At 45.4% G+C, this 15,810-nt stretch overlaps 1 protein-coding gene across 1 annotated transcript in view; it reads right to left on the bottom strand.

The window, feature by feature from the left end:
* LOC140214061 (uncharacterized) overlaps positions 1-15,810 on the bottom strand; it is a 134,821-nt gene that overhangs the window by 41,030 nt on the left and 77,981 nt on the right. The window contains exon 3 of the mRNA XM_072285327.1: positions 2,304-2,578. Within this exon, the coding sequence (XP_072141428.1) occupies positions 2,304-2,578 (275 nt within the window). The remainder of the gene's footprint in view (positions 1-2,303; positions 2,579-15,810) is intronic.

The raw sequence follows: 15,810 nt of genomic DNA on the forward strand, positions 1-15,810 counted from the left end.
GTTGCTGGCCAAAACTTAGTAGTACCTTGCATTTCTATAGAGTTATCACAATTTGTGTAATTCTTGCTGCGAATTTGTATTGTTGCGTATTCCCTTGATATTCTGTACAGTAGAATGGTTAGTTAAGTTTCGCCAACATGCTTTACTTTGCTAATAATCTAAATGTCTTCTGTTTCAGAACGTTCGCTTGACTTTTTTTCCGCTCTTGAGAACTCCGAATGTAATATTTCGTTTTATCCTCATTGTATCCTCTTAACAAGTTCAACTTTAAAGTAGGCGCAAAGTGCGACTTGGTATCGGGCCACAAGCGCATCATCAGGACTGCCCATTTCGTCATGGAAGTCAAAGATGGTGGTAATGTCATGTTGCATTGACGTGGTGCATTGGCCAATATCCACGTTATGCCCATTTTCGCCGAAACAAAAGCCCGTGACGTGATGCCTGAAGTTGTTTTTTAATTCACTATGTTCTCCGCATTCGGAACGCGTGTAGCCTATCACGCTATCACAATGTGCACTATCATAAAGCGGAGGTCCGCTCTCTCCTTATCAGTTCTTGACAGGACAGACACGATTTTCAATTGGTGTGACCTTTTATCGCTGCACTAGGCTGACCTACCGCGTGTGAGTGGACGGTGAAGCTACGCGACTACCAACTTCACACCTTTTGTGATGTAAAGAGGAAGCGTCGTAAGTACGCCCGGCTCCACGTTCCATTTGGTTCCCATTTAAAAATGTGTCAAAATGAAAATTGATGTAATTAGTTATCTGTTGCGCATTCAAGGAATCGAATCCCTGTAAGCTTAAGGAATCGAGAATACTGTTATAAAGAACACTTAAAAAAAACCTTCGTAATTATTTTGTTAGCGCTGCTTCTTTTCATCTATGGCGGCCGGTAATCGAAAGATCACAAGGATGCGCACATTACTTGAGCACATGCACGGGACCATACTTAAGGTACCCCCTACTCTCCATGATGCAAGAATCATCTGCATCGTAAAAAAAGTCTTGCAGTTCGACATATTTAACTCATTTTGTAGCTCATAACTGTCGCTGCTTTATGCGCCCCTGGCGTTGTACCACCTTGGCCAATCGAATTTTCTAAGAGCCCACATCTTCGACCAGGTAATCCTCTCACCATCAAATATGGTTTTCGTATATCGAATCTCGCTTTCGGTATGCACATTTCTACGTTGTACGCGGCTTCTTATCGCTAACATCGGCTACTGCGGCACTCGTGCTCGTCGTTTTAAACGGGCTACGGAAACAAACGCGTTCAGCTCCATTCCTAACTTGCGAATGAGTACTGGACTAGAGACACGTTATGAAGTTAAGTTTGTCTTTTGCAGTGCGGATTCGCACGACTCATCTCTGTTGCCACGCATTCGCGTCGGCACCGCACAACCCATTGAAATATCCAGCCTCAAAAGGCGCGTACGCTTCGCGGACACTGCCATTGCAATCCAAGCTGTTCGCATTTTTTTTAAAGAAGTAGCAACGAGAGACGTCCGAGGGCACACGCATACGCGTAGGGCCTTGATAGTGGTAGGCGGTGGACCCGCTCTGTAGTACGCGTTATGTGCGCTCTCAATGTGAAATGAAGAAAGCTCACGCGTAGCCAGTGTATTTAGCCTAATTCTGTCAGCTTCACCTAAAGTTCTAGATTACGCACGCTCGTTGACGCGCGACTTAGACCGCGCAGCAAGTGAAAGCCGCTGTGGGCAGCAGCACGCCACACTGTGAATTAACCTGAACTAGAGCTTAACTTATTTAGGTGATGGAGCAGCAGTATAGGAGGTTTTCTTGATAACGCCCTTGCGAAAGGATAATGGAACCGCTTGCAAATCTGTTCAGCGTGCGTGAATTGTGGGCATTTGCACGGTTCAAATAAAAAAAAAAAGGTGAAATTGAAGCTGTGTAGGACCTCCTCCCTGTGTGTAGCGAAAGAGTGCCCATGGATGCGTTTTTGCTTTTCATGTACATTTTATTCTGCTCGATACGAAGTTTGGGTGATACGAATATTCCACGTAACACCATAAGATCTTGTAATCTATATTCTACTGAATGCATTGTTTAGCCGTCATTTTTTTATTCCAGTAAAGAAATAATGAAAACATTGCATCGAAGAAAATTACCACTACACGTAGAATCGGAGTGCGCTGCTCACGCAGGGAACACAATGATCCCGAAGCTCAATGTTTGAACTGGTTCCCTTGTCGTAGGGTAACTTGCTGCTACTGTGTCCGACAATAGAGAAGACAAGTGACCCCGAACACGCTCGGTGACAAATTGCGTACACATTACCTCACAGTCATGTTGGCCATGGATCGCGTGCCCATATTGTCGGTGGCCCCATCCGGTTCGCCTTCGAGTGTGTTGTCTACGTCTTCACGTCCGGCTCGTCGCGCAAGAGGGCGCTGGCATGGCGAGTGGACACCCGTAGAAATGGGCGGCGCGTACGGTGACCCGATCTCCCCCGCCAAGCTGCTATGGCCACCTTGGCTGACTCCACCACAACTCTGGATCCCTCCGTAGGAAGGCGACGTGACCGGCATTCCAGCAGTGCGCCGCTTCCCGGTCTGGCCAGGGTAGAAATGAGTAACAGAATTTCAGTTGAGAAATGACAGAGATGCAGGCTGGTGTTTGACCTCTCTAGCGTGCCAAGGTACACTGGGACAAAGAGAATCGGAAGGAAAGAGTTCTTATTGGCGGTGATGTGCACAGCAAGGCGTGAAGGCAACCAGATTGGGTTTTGCACGGAGATTCAAGCCTTGTGCGGGGCGAGAATGCAGGTAACGCACAAATTTATCTGCACCAGGAACTGCGGCCGGTCTATGATTTCTGTAGTACGATTTCAGTACAGAAACGACATCTCGAGCGCAGTTGGGTCGGGCCTTCCAAAATCAAAGAAACGCAAGAATGTATTGTAAAGGAAAGAAATGGAAGAAAATAATTAACAGAAGACCGCCACACTTCGTAGTTTGACGGGACATGAACCGCAAGATTTGCAACGGCAACGGATAGTAACGATTGCTGCTTATGTCAAAACAACGTATTTCTTAGTTATGCACACGCCATCACAATCCCAGAAGAATTTAGGGTTTCAGAAGTTCAGCAAACATTTATTAAAAGAAAAATCTTTCTTATATTAACTGTACCTGCGAAACAAAGCTTTGCAACATATGCTATTGCCATCTTATGCTATTGCGGGGCAAGGGAGGGAGGGTGGATGGCACAGCTGTTTGCCATTCTGAAGAGAAAAGAAAAGGTAACTTGATATGTGCCAACATACGAACGCAAGGAAAAGAAAATTCTGTGCCCTTGCACTCTGTAAAGAAGGATGACCAGCGAGGCTGTGTATGTGGGCCCCTTAATGGCGAACTGCACCTTCGCCGCGGGTTGTCCCGGCATCGCACTATCTTCGTGATCGGCCGACTTATGGGGAGTTTTGTGTCTACACATGGATACGATCTTGAGGGAACTAGCCCTTAACAGCTTCGCCGTAAAAGATCAAAGCAACAATCTGAAACACAGGAATCCTAAATCTGTGCAGTAGGCTTGTGTATAGCCGTTGCCAAACTGTTAGGTCGCATATCGTATTTTTGTCTTCAGATTAACTAACACGTTCACTTTACAAAACAGCAAGATGTTTCGCTAGAAATGTCCAGTTTGCGGAACTTAATGCTTCCGCTTTTTTTTTTTTTTTACCTAACCAAATGTGGGCAATTTTTGTAAAGACTTTGAAGCCCTAAATTAAATACCTGCTCGCGGTAGGGTTAAAATTTCTCGGTAATAACCCAAACAAACATCATTCAAATCGATTCAACGCTTCCTTAATGGGAAAATTTATGCGTTTCTCAGGTATCACAATAAGGAAATTGGAGTTCACCCGGATGACGAACATCCACTTAAGCTGTTCAACCTACCCTTCCCGCTGCTTCCTCCTTCTTAAAAGAGAAAGAAAAAGGATTTTTTTTTAATGCAGCCATGACTTCACTAGAAAGGCGTTTTTGTGACAATCGCCTAGAAAACAAAACGCCAACACCAATTTACGAGAAAACTGGCGTAGTATAAGCTCTGTCTAAGTTAGCCCGGTAGAGTTAAAACACTTACCAGAGATCCCCGCTTCTTTTTCTGCAATGAAAGTGGAGCATGATTGAGTGGACTATTAAAGCAGTTCATTAGGTGCTCAAGGTCATGTGCGTGCGTGTATGTGTGTGTTGAAGAGGCGGCGGCCCCACTCGCTTCTTTTCTTCTTTTTTCAGCTGTCACCTTCAAGAAGATTCTTTGTAAGTTTCAACTGCAGAACATGAGGTAGTGGGTTCAAAATTCCCGACGCGGGTGTTGCACTCCGAAGGGACTAATTCCTATATTCAGCTTCTTCCAGTGCACTGCGACTCCGCTCGGAGTCACTGGGACTCCGGTGCAGTATACATAGTATGCACATGACGTCACATCCGCTGCTGTCGTCTGCTTCCGCTACCTTCCGCGATCTGGGGGAACATTATCAACAGGCGCGCGCATAGGTCTATAGGTTCCCCAACATGGCGCCACCATAAATCGGAAGTCGCGGAGTGTAGTCACAAAGAAAGACATAGGGTTCGTGACCGATTCGCACCTCAGCCAACCACGAACTGAGGCTCTTTTTAGTGGACGTGATCATAAAGGTCACGAAGTGCAATTGCAGCGTAGCAAATAGATTCAGTGCCCCTAGCAGCACGACGCTCAGCAAGGAGCATTGTTATTGCGGCGGAATTTCCGAGTTCGACTATGTGCAAAGCTAGGAAAACTAAAGACGGTGCAATAATATCTGCTAACAAAGGCACACGGATGACCATGCAACGAAAACAGGTTATTAATAGCGCATATATTGCAGACTAAATTTAAAATGAATTCACACATAATAAGCGAACCTATTCTAGGCATCTGATTTGCCATGTTTTCCTTTAACGTTCAAGAAATTGTGGAGTATCGCTCTTAATATAAGTGTAACACATTTATCTGCCTCCTAAGAACATACAGCTATACCAGCTTAAGACCACTGGCTTTATTTTCTGTGAATGTTTCTATACGATTCCATTTATAAAGTCAATGTTTGTTTGGAAGTGCAGATATCAACCTGTCCATGCCCTTTACCATGCACCCAAGTGAATGGCAGAGCATCTGTTTTGGTTATACGTGTTTCCTACATTACAGTGTTTCTTTTCAAAACTGCTCATTTCAGGTAGTGTACCATGGTCAATTTCTACAATAACAGCGCCAGGGCGTACTGTAAATCCTAAACTACAAGTCAGTAACGAACGGCGATTAGAACCCTGGCGGTACGATCATCGAGCTGTCATGGGAAAGACGGTTAAAACATGTGATTCTACGATCTTCGTGCTTGTGGCTTTAGACGCTGTTGTCGTTTGCGTTACTACGCTTCGTCTGACTATGTGGATGAATTTTGAGGCGATCCTAATTTTCCAAACGCAAAAGGCAATAATAGTCAATGCACAGGCACACTCATTGCAATTTGTTACATTTATAACGTAATATTTCGTTGTAGATGATCAACTTACAAAGTGAGAACGGCACTCAAAGGAAGAAAGACGATGTTTAGACAAATTCATCTACTAACCGCGATATAAGGGCTGGATAAACCGTCAAGCTTGCAGTTGTCGTAGACATTTGCACCAGAGTTTGCTCTAGTTGTAGTGATTCTAGTGGAAAGCTCTACCGGGAATGGAACGTTGGAAAATACGGCTCCACATCTCATTTTACGATGAAGAAAACATGAGGTTAGGTGCTGAGTACCATGGACTTATTTGTTTTTCGTACACAAAATAAATAAATCAATATGTCGAGAATAGTGACCTACGCCACGCTTGTTGCCATTCTGGAAACTTCAAGTTTTTCAGTCAGAGCTCGGTCGCGGTGAACATCCCGTTCAACCGCAAGTTGGATGACTGGCCAAACATTTTTAAGAAATATATAGCGTCCCTGCGTGTGTTTACGCAAAGTACCTCATAATGTGCCGCTATACGCACATACGTGTACATGTGAAAGGGCACGCAACGGGTTACGCTATGAGTGAAAAATGCAGCCACCGTTGACACGATTTTGCCAAACTCAGGAGAACAAACTATTGACGAGTTTCCGCATTATGGGACATGTCACGGTCATCTGTCTGAGCATCAGTGGACGACTGCTGCTGTTTTTGCTTCTGAGAAGTTCAGGTGCGATCTCTTGGCTAGAAGCGTTTCCTGATTCAGCCGCAAAAGAAGGATAAGTTGCGACGTTTATTATGATGTACACAAACTCAAACGGTGATTGCTAAACATCTACTTTTATAAAGTCATTTCATGCTCGATTCAATATACCACTGCCGTATGCTTGGCGTCTTTGGCCAGCGTGAGCAGGTCACGCAAAGCCATGATAAAACCGCCGATGACGGCCGATGCTGCGCTATCAGACGCCCTCACACTGGTTTACAGCATTCATTATCATAGTGAATCGCAGAAAGTGGTTTCAACGCATAATCAGCTGCCGGAAAGATATGCTGTTTTGGGGGGTAAACGCTTGTCGTGAGAGTCTGGAGCAGGCTTTAACTATGCCATAAGGCCCACCAAGTAAAATGCACTCTTCAAGCCAGGTCCATTTCATGACAAGCGCATGGTTTCACAAATACGCGCCACTATATTCCAGAATACTTAGCTCCAAAAGAAGGTACAGATAAACTATAAAGTGCATCCTCCACCTTCTCCTACGCCTCGACTACGCAATGGATGGCTTGTGCACAAAAAAAAAAAAAAAAAAACATTATTACGCACGATGTCCAGTCCGGCACAAGCAGATGGCCGTATTTCTCACAACGCGTCGCGAGTGTGTCCGATGGCGAGGGCCAGCAGCCGGTATACTGAACCTCTGAAAAGCGCAAAACGTATTAAATACGCCGTACAACTATCCCCCACAACGTATCCAAGAAATCTTTAGCTCATCAAGGGTTCGCAACAGCTTCCCACCACCTGGCCAGCTAGTCTAAGGACGTGTCGTCGGACAGAACGCAAAAGATTGAACAATTTTGACACAGGTGTGTTTACCACCAGAATCATTCTGCCGGCTTCACAGTCTCGCGATGGGAACTGCGATTCCCATAAGAATTAGCCGGCTTGGTCCTACATGTCTTACCTTACGTTGACGCTTAGTGTTGCGGGATGTGTTGCCGGATAATCCTTCCATGGTAACGTGGTGACCAATTACGACGCGCAGTAGGCAGCAGTAGCAAAAAACAGCGCAGCAAGAAAAGGTGGGGTGAGCTGGACGGCCTAACTATGAGGCTTCACACTCCAACTGCGAACGGCTTCGAACGAGGGCACGAAGCCAGCCAAGAACGAATGATGGTGATGATGACAATGACATAACGTGGCCTCAAATATGGCACGCACTCACTGCTGGGGATAAATTAAGAATCAGAGTCGGCTTGGGGAAACAGAAAATCAATGCCTGCTACAACGGGAAAATGTGCGATCGCAAAGGCGACAGGCATTTCAATGTAATTCATAATTTTGAAGTCAGAATAGCTCCATATAAACATCGAAAGAATATAAAAGATGAAAGTAAAGTACCGGATCAATAAAAATATATGGAGTACAAGATACAGAACACAAAGATAAAAGAAACGAGAAAGAGAAATTGAAACCGTAATCGTTCTTGCCTTGATCTTCTTCTTCAATCTCTACCTCATGGCACAACCGTTTGTGCGGTATCGACGAAAGCTCGAGTAAATAAGGGCTAATTATTAGAGAAGTTGAGTAAAACTTGCAATTTTACGAGAATTCGTAAATTTAGTGCGATAGATGCGACAACATCAATGACGTAATCTGAATTTAAGTACACCAAAACTGATAATGATAAAGGAAGTAGGTTTAACTTGCCACTCACTTGGAACCAACAATAACGTCACGAACGGTGACGCAAACATACCTGTGACTCTGACTGTACCCGAGAGTTAAAAGTTCTAAATCAAAGTAGAAAACGAATTGTGAGATCCAGGCCATTTTTCCGAAACAATCTTAAACTGGACTTTCCACACCGTCCAACATTATTCTTTTTTGTTTTTTTGCAGTCGACTCTTTAAGCTGACCCACTTCTCAATATGTTTTACGTGTATTACAAGGCAGTAGCATGACGCAAGACCATTTTGCACCACCGAAACAAACCGCGAAGCCTATGGTCCACAAATACACAGAACGTTTACTCCACCTAACGAGTGAACTTCATCGGCCACTTACCATTGAACAGTTAGTGCCAAATCCATGCACATGTTCACCAGAAGCCGAAAACCTAAACGCTTCGATGAACAATGCTCACTATCGTTATAAAGCAGTAAGAATTTTGGATGCATGTTTCTAAATGATGAACTACTTGCGCCCCTTAAGTGTGTCTAGATTTTTTTATTGCTCTCGTACGTCCTTGCTTATCTACAGAACAGCTTCTGATACCGATTTGAACAACGCATTCGGAAATCCATCACCAGACAGGGGCTTTACAGTTATGATAAAGCTATTCATCCCTGGCTCCATTACATAGAAATGTGTTCACTGGAAAGTCAGGAACGCTTTGTTTCACCGTGACAAATAGGTCCAACATTACATAAGAAATTTAGGTGGCTATACGATAGAATAAGTTATCGGTTTTATGCGCTGCACAAGCTGTCCAGATTGCGTTCGCGTGTGTCGAACAATTACAATGCCGCGCTCGGGAACAGTACTAGCCTTAAATCTTCAGACTGCAACGTTTGATGCTCATCATGGTTTACAGTGGTCAAATAGGACGATATATTAACGAGAGATTGAGAAACCGCAACAGTTAAGCTCCTGATTACATCCGGTGGAGCTGCGTTTTGTAAGGTTCTGTAGCAGGTGTTGGCCGAATTCCAGAAACGTTGCAAAGAAGTGTAATGGCTCATGTATCACTGTCTCGCCTTCCGCAGTAGGAAGAAAAACACTATCCATATTTAAATTCTTGATCTACATACTGAGCATGGGAGAAAGTATGCAGTACTGAAGGACTGCGTGATTTTCTGCGTGAAGTAACTTTTTGGGTCTACGCTACCAGTGAATTTTAATTCAAGGTTCACAGCACACACAGGCTTGAGAAACAACGGGTGGGCAAAGAGTCAAAGTTCGCTGACTTCCAACCCGGTACACTGGAAACATACAACCTTGCCGAATCTTCCAGTTCTTCAAGCTCTAAGCTTCCATTTTATTGGCTATTGTGGCTTTAGTTCGTACTTTGCTAACTTCTCTTGGCCTTGCTTAAAACCCCATTAGACATATTGGAAATCAGTCACAAATCCGTCGCCCCCGATGTGTTTGCAGCCCTTCTGCTTGAACGCTACGCGCTCCGCCAAACATATTGACACACATCAGAACCTTCCTGTCAAGGCTTTAGCCCCAATGACCTGCACCGTTTTCTGTTGATCCTGCGAACCATCTTTCTCCATGCAAGGCGCAGGTTCCGCGGATTCCAACCGTGGCTCGCCAGAATCCTTGGCCTTTGGCAGGGGCGAATATAATGCTTGCGACCGGGTGCGTACCCGTTGTCATTCACACGACGAACACCAGCCTTGTCGGCCAGCAGCCCCGTTATGTAGACGTCTTCAATAAAGAAGTATGGTACGAGTCTGGCGCTTCGAAGCAAAAGCGATATAGAGTCACCTGAGATAAGGTAAGCTGGCCCATTGACATAATCAGGATACGTTGCACTCGGATACATCGACTTTGGGACGTACCACTTGCCGTATCGCCCCACCGTCTTACGCGACGGCCGCGACTGTGTCCACACTCTTCCCCATATGGTTGGCTGCTGTTCGATGGCTGACAGACGGCTGAGGGTGGCGACAAAATCCCAGACATTGAGCAACACATCGTCGTCAATCTTAAGCACGAACTTGGCATTCGGACAGAAGCGCGTGACCCAGGTCAGCATCATAAGAGACTTGAGAGTCAGGTTCTTGTACGTGTCGACGAAGTTGCCCTGCACAATGTCCTCATGCGTGCCGTCCTCCTGAACGATGCGCTCCTGAACGGGGTCGCTCCCAGGTCTGCCAAGCATAAAGAGCACTTTGAGGCCGGGCATTTTGGTCAGGGCGCCGCCCCAGGTGCTTCGCACGGTAGAACGATGCTCGAAGTGGTCGCTCGCTGTGAACACTGCTACGAGAGCCAGCGTGTCGTTGCGGCCACTCGAAGGGCTGCAAGCGACTGTGTCTTTTGATATTAAGTAGGAATAAGTCGTGGTTGCCTTCGCTGTCCCACTGATACCAGCTGCGGCCGTGGTGTACTTGGTGCCGCCGTTCGTCGCTGAAGTTGCAGAGCTTGTCAAATTAACATATTCTTGCGTCGCAATACTATCCATGAGGTGTCGTAAAAGAGGCACATCATATCTTTTGAGTACGAGATTTAGCGTCACAATCGCAATAACAACGCATGAGAGCCGCTGTACTAGAACTTTTTGACCAAACGTAGCGATGCTTCTGCAACGAAAATAGCTGCACGAAGGTGTGCCAGGTAGACGGATCATAGCTTCCGCACGCGTCCTGTGGGCGTCGCGGCAATCGACACACCTAGGAGGGACGCCACCACATGTCTCGAGTATACGCAATCGAACATCTGTGTATGTCGACTGAATGCCCGGAAGAATCCTCGCCATATAAGAGGGGCTAAGTGGATATTCACACAGCCGCCAGGCAGTTGCTTGTAGCACAAAGAACGTCTTAACTACACTTTTGAAATTATTTATGCTTTCGGCGACGAATAGACGCCGCAGCTGGAAACAACGTGCAAGTGTATTATAATTCCAACAGCACGCTTCACCCGTTTACTATGCAAGATCGTTCAAATGAAAACCATGGACTAGAAGGATTAGTTAGCTGCCTTCTTATTTAGCTTGCGACAGGGCCATGGTTGTGTTTGCGTTTTATTCATTTCAACGATAGAAATGAAGTGACCGCGCCGTTTCTTGTAATCTGCTTTAAGAGCAGGTTTACTTTCAGTGTATGTCCATCTACACCATCCATTCCAACCGCTCCGGTTTAAGCAGTTACATATCTAGAAGAGGAACCAATGCCATGAGCGCCGAGAGATTGCTAGACACACTTATTCTGGGTCCGTAGCATTGGTAAGTGCTTTAAAATAAAGTACCGCGAGCATCATCTTACGTTATTGTCACGGCAAGCGCTGCACTTAGATAGAAAAACAAGACCACCAGAAAAGAGACAAAAAGCTTGAACTCTGTTCAACGTACTCTCACCAAAAACTAATAGGATTTTCTTTTATTCCCGGTATCATCATCAACATCAGGGCCAAAGGCCTCTCCCATACTTCTCCAACTACCGCGGTCATGTACTAATTGTGGCCATGTTGTCCCTGCAAACATCTTAATCTCATCCGCCCACCCAACTTTCCGCCGCCCCGTGCTACGCTTCCCTTCCCTTGGAATCCAGTCCGTAACCCTTAATGACCATCGGTTATCTTCCCTCCTCATTACATGTCCGGCCCATACCCATTTCTTTCTCTTGATTTCCACTAAGATGTCTAACTCGCGTTTGTTCCCTCACCCAATCTGCTATTTTCTTATTCCTTAACGTTACACCCATCTTCCATAGCTCGTTGCGTCGTCCTCAATTTAAGCGGAACCCTTTTCGTAAGCCTTCAGGTTTCTGCCCCATACGGAAGTACTGGTCAGACACAGCTGTTATCTACTCTTCTCTTGAGGGATACTGGCAACCTGTTGTTGATCTGAGAATGCCTGCCAAACGCACCCCAGCCCAATCTTATTCTTCTGATTATTTCAGTCTCATTATCCGGATCCGCGGTCGTTACCTGCCCTACGTCGATGTATTCCCTTACCACTTCCAGTGCCTCGCTACCTATCGTAAACTGCTGTTCTATTCCGAGACTAATAAACATTAGTTTTCTGCAGATTAATTTTTAGTCCCACCCTTCTGCTTTGCCTCTCCAGGTCAGTGAGCATGCATTGCAATTGTTCCCCTGAGTTACTAAGCAAGGCAATGTCATCAGCGAATCGCAAGTTACTAAGGTATTCTCCATTAACTCTTATCCCCAATCCTTCCCACTCCAGGTCTCTGAATACCTCCTGTAAACACGCTGTGAATAGCATTGGAGAGATCGTATCTCCCTGCCTGACGCCTTTCTTTATTGGGATTTTGTTGCTTTCTTTATGGAGGACTACGGTGGCTGTGGAGCCGCTATAGATATGTTTCAGTATTTTTACATACAGCTCGTCGACACCCTGATTCCGTAATGCCTCCATGACTGCTAAGGTTTGGACTGAATCAAACGATTTTTCGTAATCAATGAAAGCTATATATAAGGATTGGTTATATTCCGCGCATTTCTCTGTCACCTGATTGATAGTGTGAATATGGTCTGTCGTTGAGTAGCCTTTGCGGAATCCTGCCTGGTCCTTTGGTTGACAGAAGTCTAAGGTGTTCCTGATTCTATTCGCGATTACCTTAGTAAATACTTTGTAGGCAATGGACGGTAAGCTGATCGGTCTATAAATTTTCAAGTCCTTGGCGTCCCCTTTCTTATGGAATAGGATTATGTTAGCGTTCTCTAAGATTCCGGTACGCTCAAGGTCATGAGGCATTGTGTATACAGGGTGGCCAGTTTTTCTAGAACAATGTGCCCGCCATCCTTCAACAAATCTGCTGTTACCTGATCCTCCCCAGCTGCCTTCTCCCTTTGCATAGCTTCCAAGGCGTTCTTTACTTCTTCCGGCGTTACTTGTGGGATTTCAAATTCCTCTAGACTATTCTCTTTGACATTATCGTCGTGGGTGCCACTGGTACTGTATAAATCTCTATACAACTCCTCAGCCAGTTGAACTATCCCATCCATATTAGTAATGATATTGCTGGCTTTGTCTTTTAACGCAAACATTTGATTGTTACCTATTTCTAGTTTCTTCACTGCTTTTAGGCTTCCTCCGTTCCTGAGAGCATGTTCAATTCTATCCATATTATAGTTCCTTATGTCAGCTGTCTTACACTTGTTGATATAACGTAGAAAGTTCTGCCAGTTCTATTCTAGCTGTAGGCTTAGAGGTTTTCATACATTGGCGTTTCTTGATCAGATCTTTCGTCTCCTGCGATAGCTTACTGGTATCCTGTCTAACGTTGTTACCACCGACTTCTATTGCACACTCCATAATGATGCCCATAAGATTGTCGTTCATTGCTTCAACACTGAGGTCCTCTTCCTAAGTTAAAGCCGAATACCTGTTTTGTAGCTTGATCCGGAATTCTTCTATTTTCCCTCTTACCGCTAACTCATTGATCGGCTTCTTATGTACCAGTTTCTTCCGTTCCCTCCTCAAGTCTAGGCTAATTCGAGTTCTTACCATCCTATGGTCTCTGCAGCGCACCTTACCGAGCACGTCCACATCTTGTATGATGCCAGGGTTAGTGCAGAGTATGAAGTCTATTTCATTTCTAGCATTCCATTCGGAATCCTCCACGTCCACTTTCGGCTAGCCCGCTTGCGGAAGAAGGTATTCATTGTTCGCATATTATTCGGTTCTGCAAACTCTACTAATAACTCTCCCCTGCTATTCCTAGAGCCTGTGCCATATTCCCCCACCGATTTCTCTCAAGCCTGCATCTTGCCTACCCTGGCATTGAAGTCGCACATCAGTATAGTGTATTTTGTTTTGACTTTACCCATCGCCGATTCCACGTCTTCATAGAAGCTTTGGACTTCCTGGTCATCATTACTGGCTGTAGGGGCGTAGAACTATACGACCTTCAATTTGTACCTCTTATTAAGTTTCACAACAAGACCCGCCACCCTCTCGTTAATGCTATAGAATTCCTGTATGTTACCAGCTATATCCTTATTAATCAGGAATCCGACTCTTAGTTCTCGTCTCTCCGCTAAGCCCCAGTAGCACAGGACGTGCCCGCCTTTTAGCACTGCATATGCTTATTTTGTGCTCCTAGCCTCACTGAACCCTATTATATCCCATTTACTATCCTCTAATTCCTCCAATAACACTGCTAGACTCGCCTCACTAGATAACGTTCTAACGTTAAACGTTGCCAGTTTCAGATTCCCATGGCGACCTGTCCGGAGCCAGGGATTCTTAGCACCCTCTGCTCCGTCACAGGTCTGATCGCCGCCATGGTGAGTTGCTTCGCAGCTGCTGGGGACTGAGGGCCGGGGTTTGATTGTTGTATTCATATGGGAAGTTGTGGCCAAGTACTGCACTAGGGTGGCCAATCCTGCTCTGATGAGAGAGTGCGTTACCGGTTCTGGTCACCGGGATCAGGCCACACTCCAGGCCTGCTTACGCAATTTTATGAACACGCGGATTTTCTTTGTTTTATCCGGGGGAAAATTGCCTCTCGAAGTAAATCTCCAATTGTCTCCAAGCAAATCTTCTAAAAAGAAGAAGAAATACCTCCAGTTATCCTTAAAAGAACGTTTCGCAAGTATACCTTGTTCATCCGCTACATCTGGTCGTGCGTGCTAAGCATCAGAGCAACAGCTGCCGAATCGAAACAACAGCGCACGGTTAATGGCGCATACCTGCTCGGCCATTGTTCGCATGCCGGCGTCAGTACGCGCAGCCTTCGCGGCAGTCTCCGCCACTTGGCACGTGTCAACGACTGACGCGCATCAACGGCAGCGCTCAGCCTGTCTTGTTTTGCGAGTTGCTTCCGCTTTTGTTGTTTACCATGGCTCATCTTCTCAGCCATCATACGCGACCACAACAACCGCAACATCTGCGCGACGCCCTTTCTCCGCAGCGAATGAGGCGGAAGTTCAGTCGCAGCTGATGCCGGCTTCTGCCCACCGCGTCAAGGCGAGCCGGCAATAACAATTGTCCCCGTGCGAGGTTTTGGCGTGCAAGCCAGAGTTGCGTTCGAAGCGATTTAGTAAGAAAAGCAACGTAATATGATAAAACTACATTTTATAGTATTCTGAAGAAATTTAGATGTACTTCTGTTAATCACAGACGAGGACGAGCGTTTCGATCTGTTAATAATATATGCACGATACCGGTTGTTTCAAAGCTATTGGGATCCATAGAAAAATAGCTGAAATCGTGCGTGTACAGATAACTATTGTTAGTCACAGAAAGAGTGAGCAAGCGTGTCGTTAAGTAATCCGACACATAAACGATTCGGAATGGGACGAGGGAGTCATCATCAAGGCATATGGTGATTTCATTTTACCGGCTTTACTGCGCAAGGAAAGTGTTTTAGATTAGCTATTAAAGAATTGCAAGTGGAATGTGACAGAAATTGAATTTAACAGTGTTGAGAGCGTCATCATACGATGCCGCAGCAATTTTATTACACTATTTAGCACGAAAGAAAATAAAGCAGGAAACATTTCTTACGTACGCTGCGCACGAGCAGGAGTGAGGAAAAGGGCGGAGGGGCAGAGGGCTAAACCGTTCTAGAAGGTATACAGAATAGACATTCAGTTCGGCTATACGTCGTAAATTTGTGTATGCATAAAGTACCGCAGGGCACATTGAAAAGCACTTATGACCACCGGGCTTAAAAAGTTGGCCTGAACGTAATAACGAGGATAAACACCTTTTTGGCTGAGCACTATACAAGAATATGGTCGGATATTGTTTTGCCATATAAACGTCCTAATAAATACTAAGGGTGATCGTTTCAGGGCATCAGCAACGCTAAAAAAAGCAACATAAGAAATGTTTCGGTGCTGTCGCGTGTTTAAAGCATTTGTCTAATCGGGCCATTTCCCATTTCTCCTCTTCCAAAATTCAG

The sequence above is a fragment of the Dermacentor andersoni genome, chromosome 11, assembly GCF_023375885.2.
Source record: "Dermacentor andersoni chromosome 11, qqDerAnde1_hic_scaffold, whole genome shotgun sequence".
In the NCBI taxonomy this organism is placed as follows: domain Eukaryota; kingdom Metazoa; phylum Arthropoda; class Arachnida; order Ixodida; family Ixodidae; genus Dermacentor; species Dermacentor andersoni.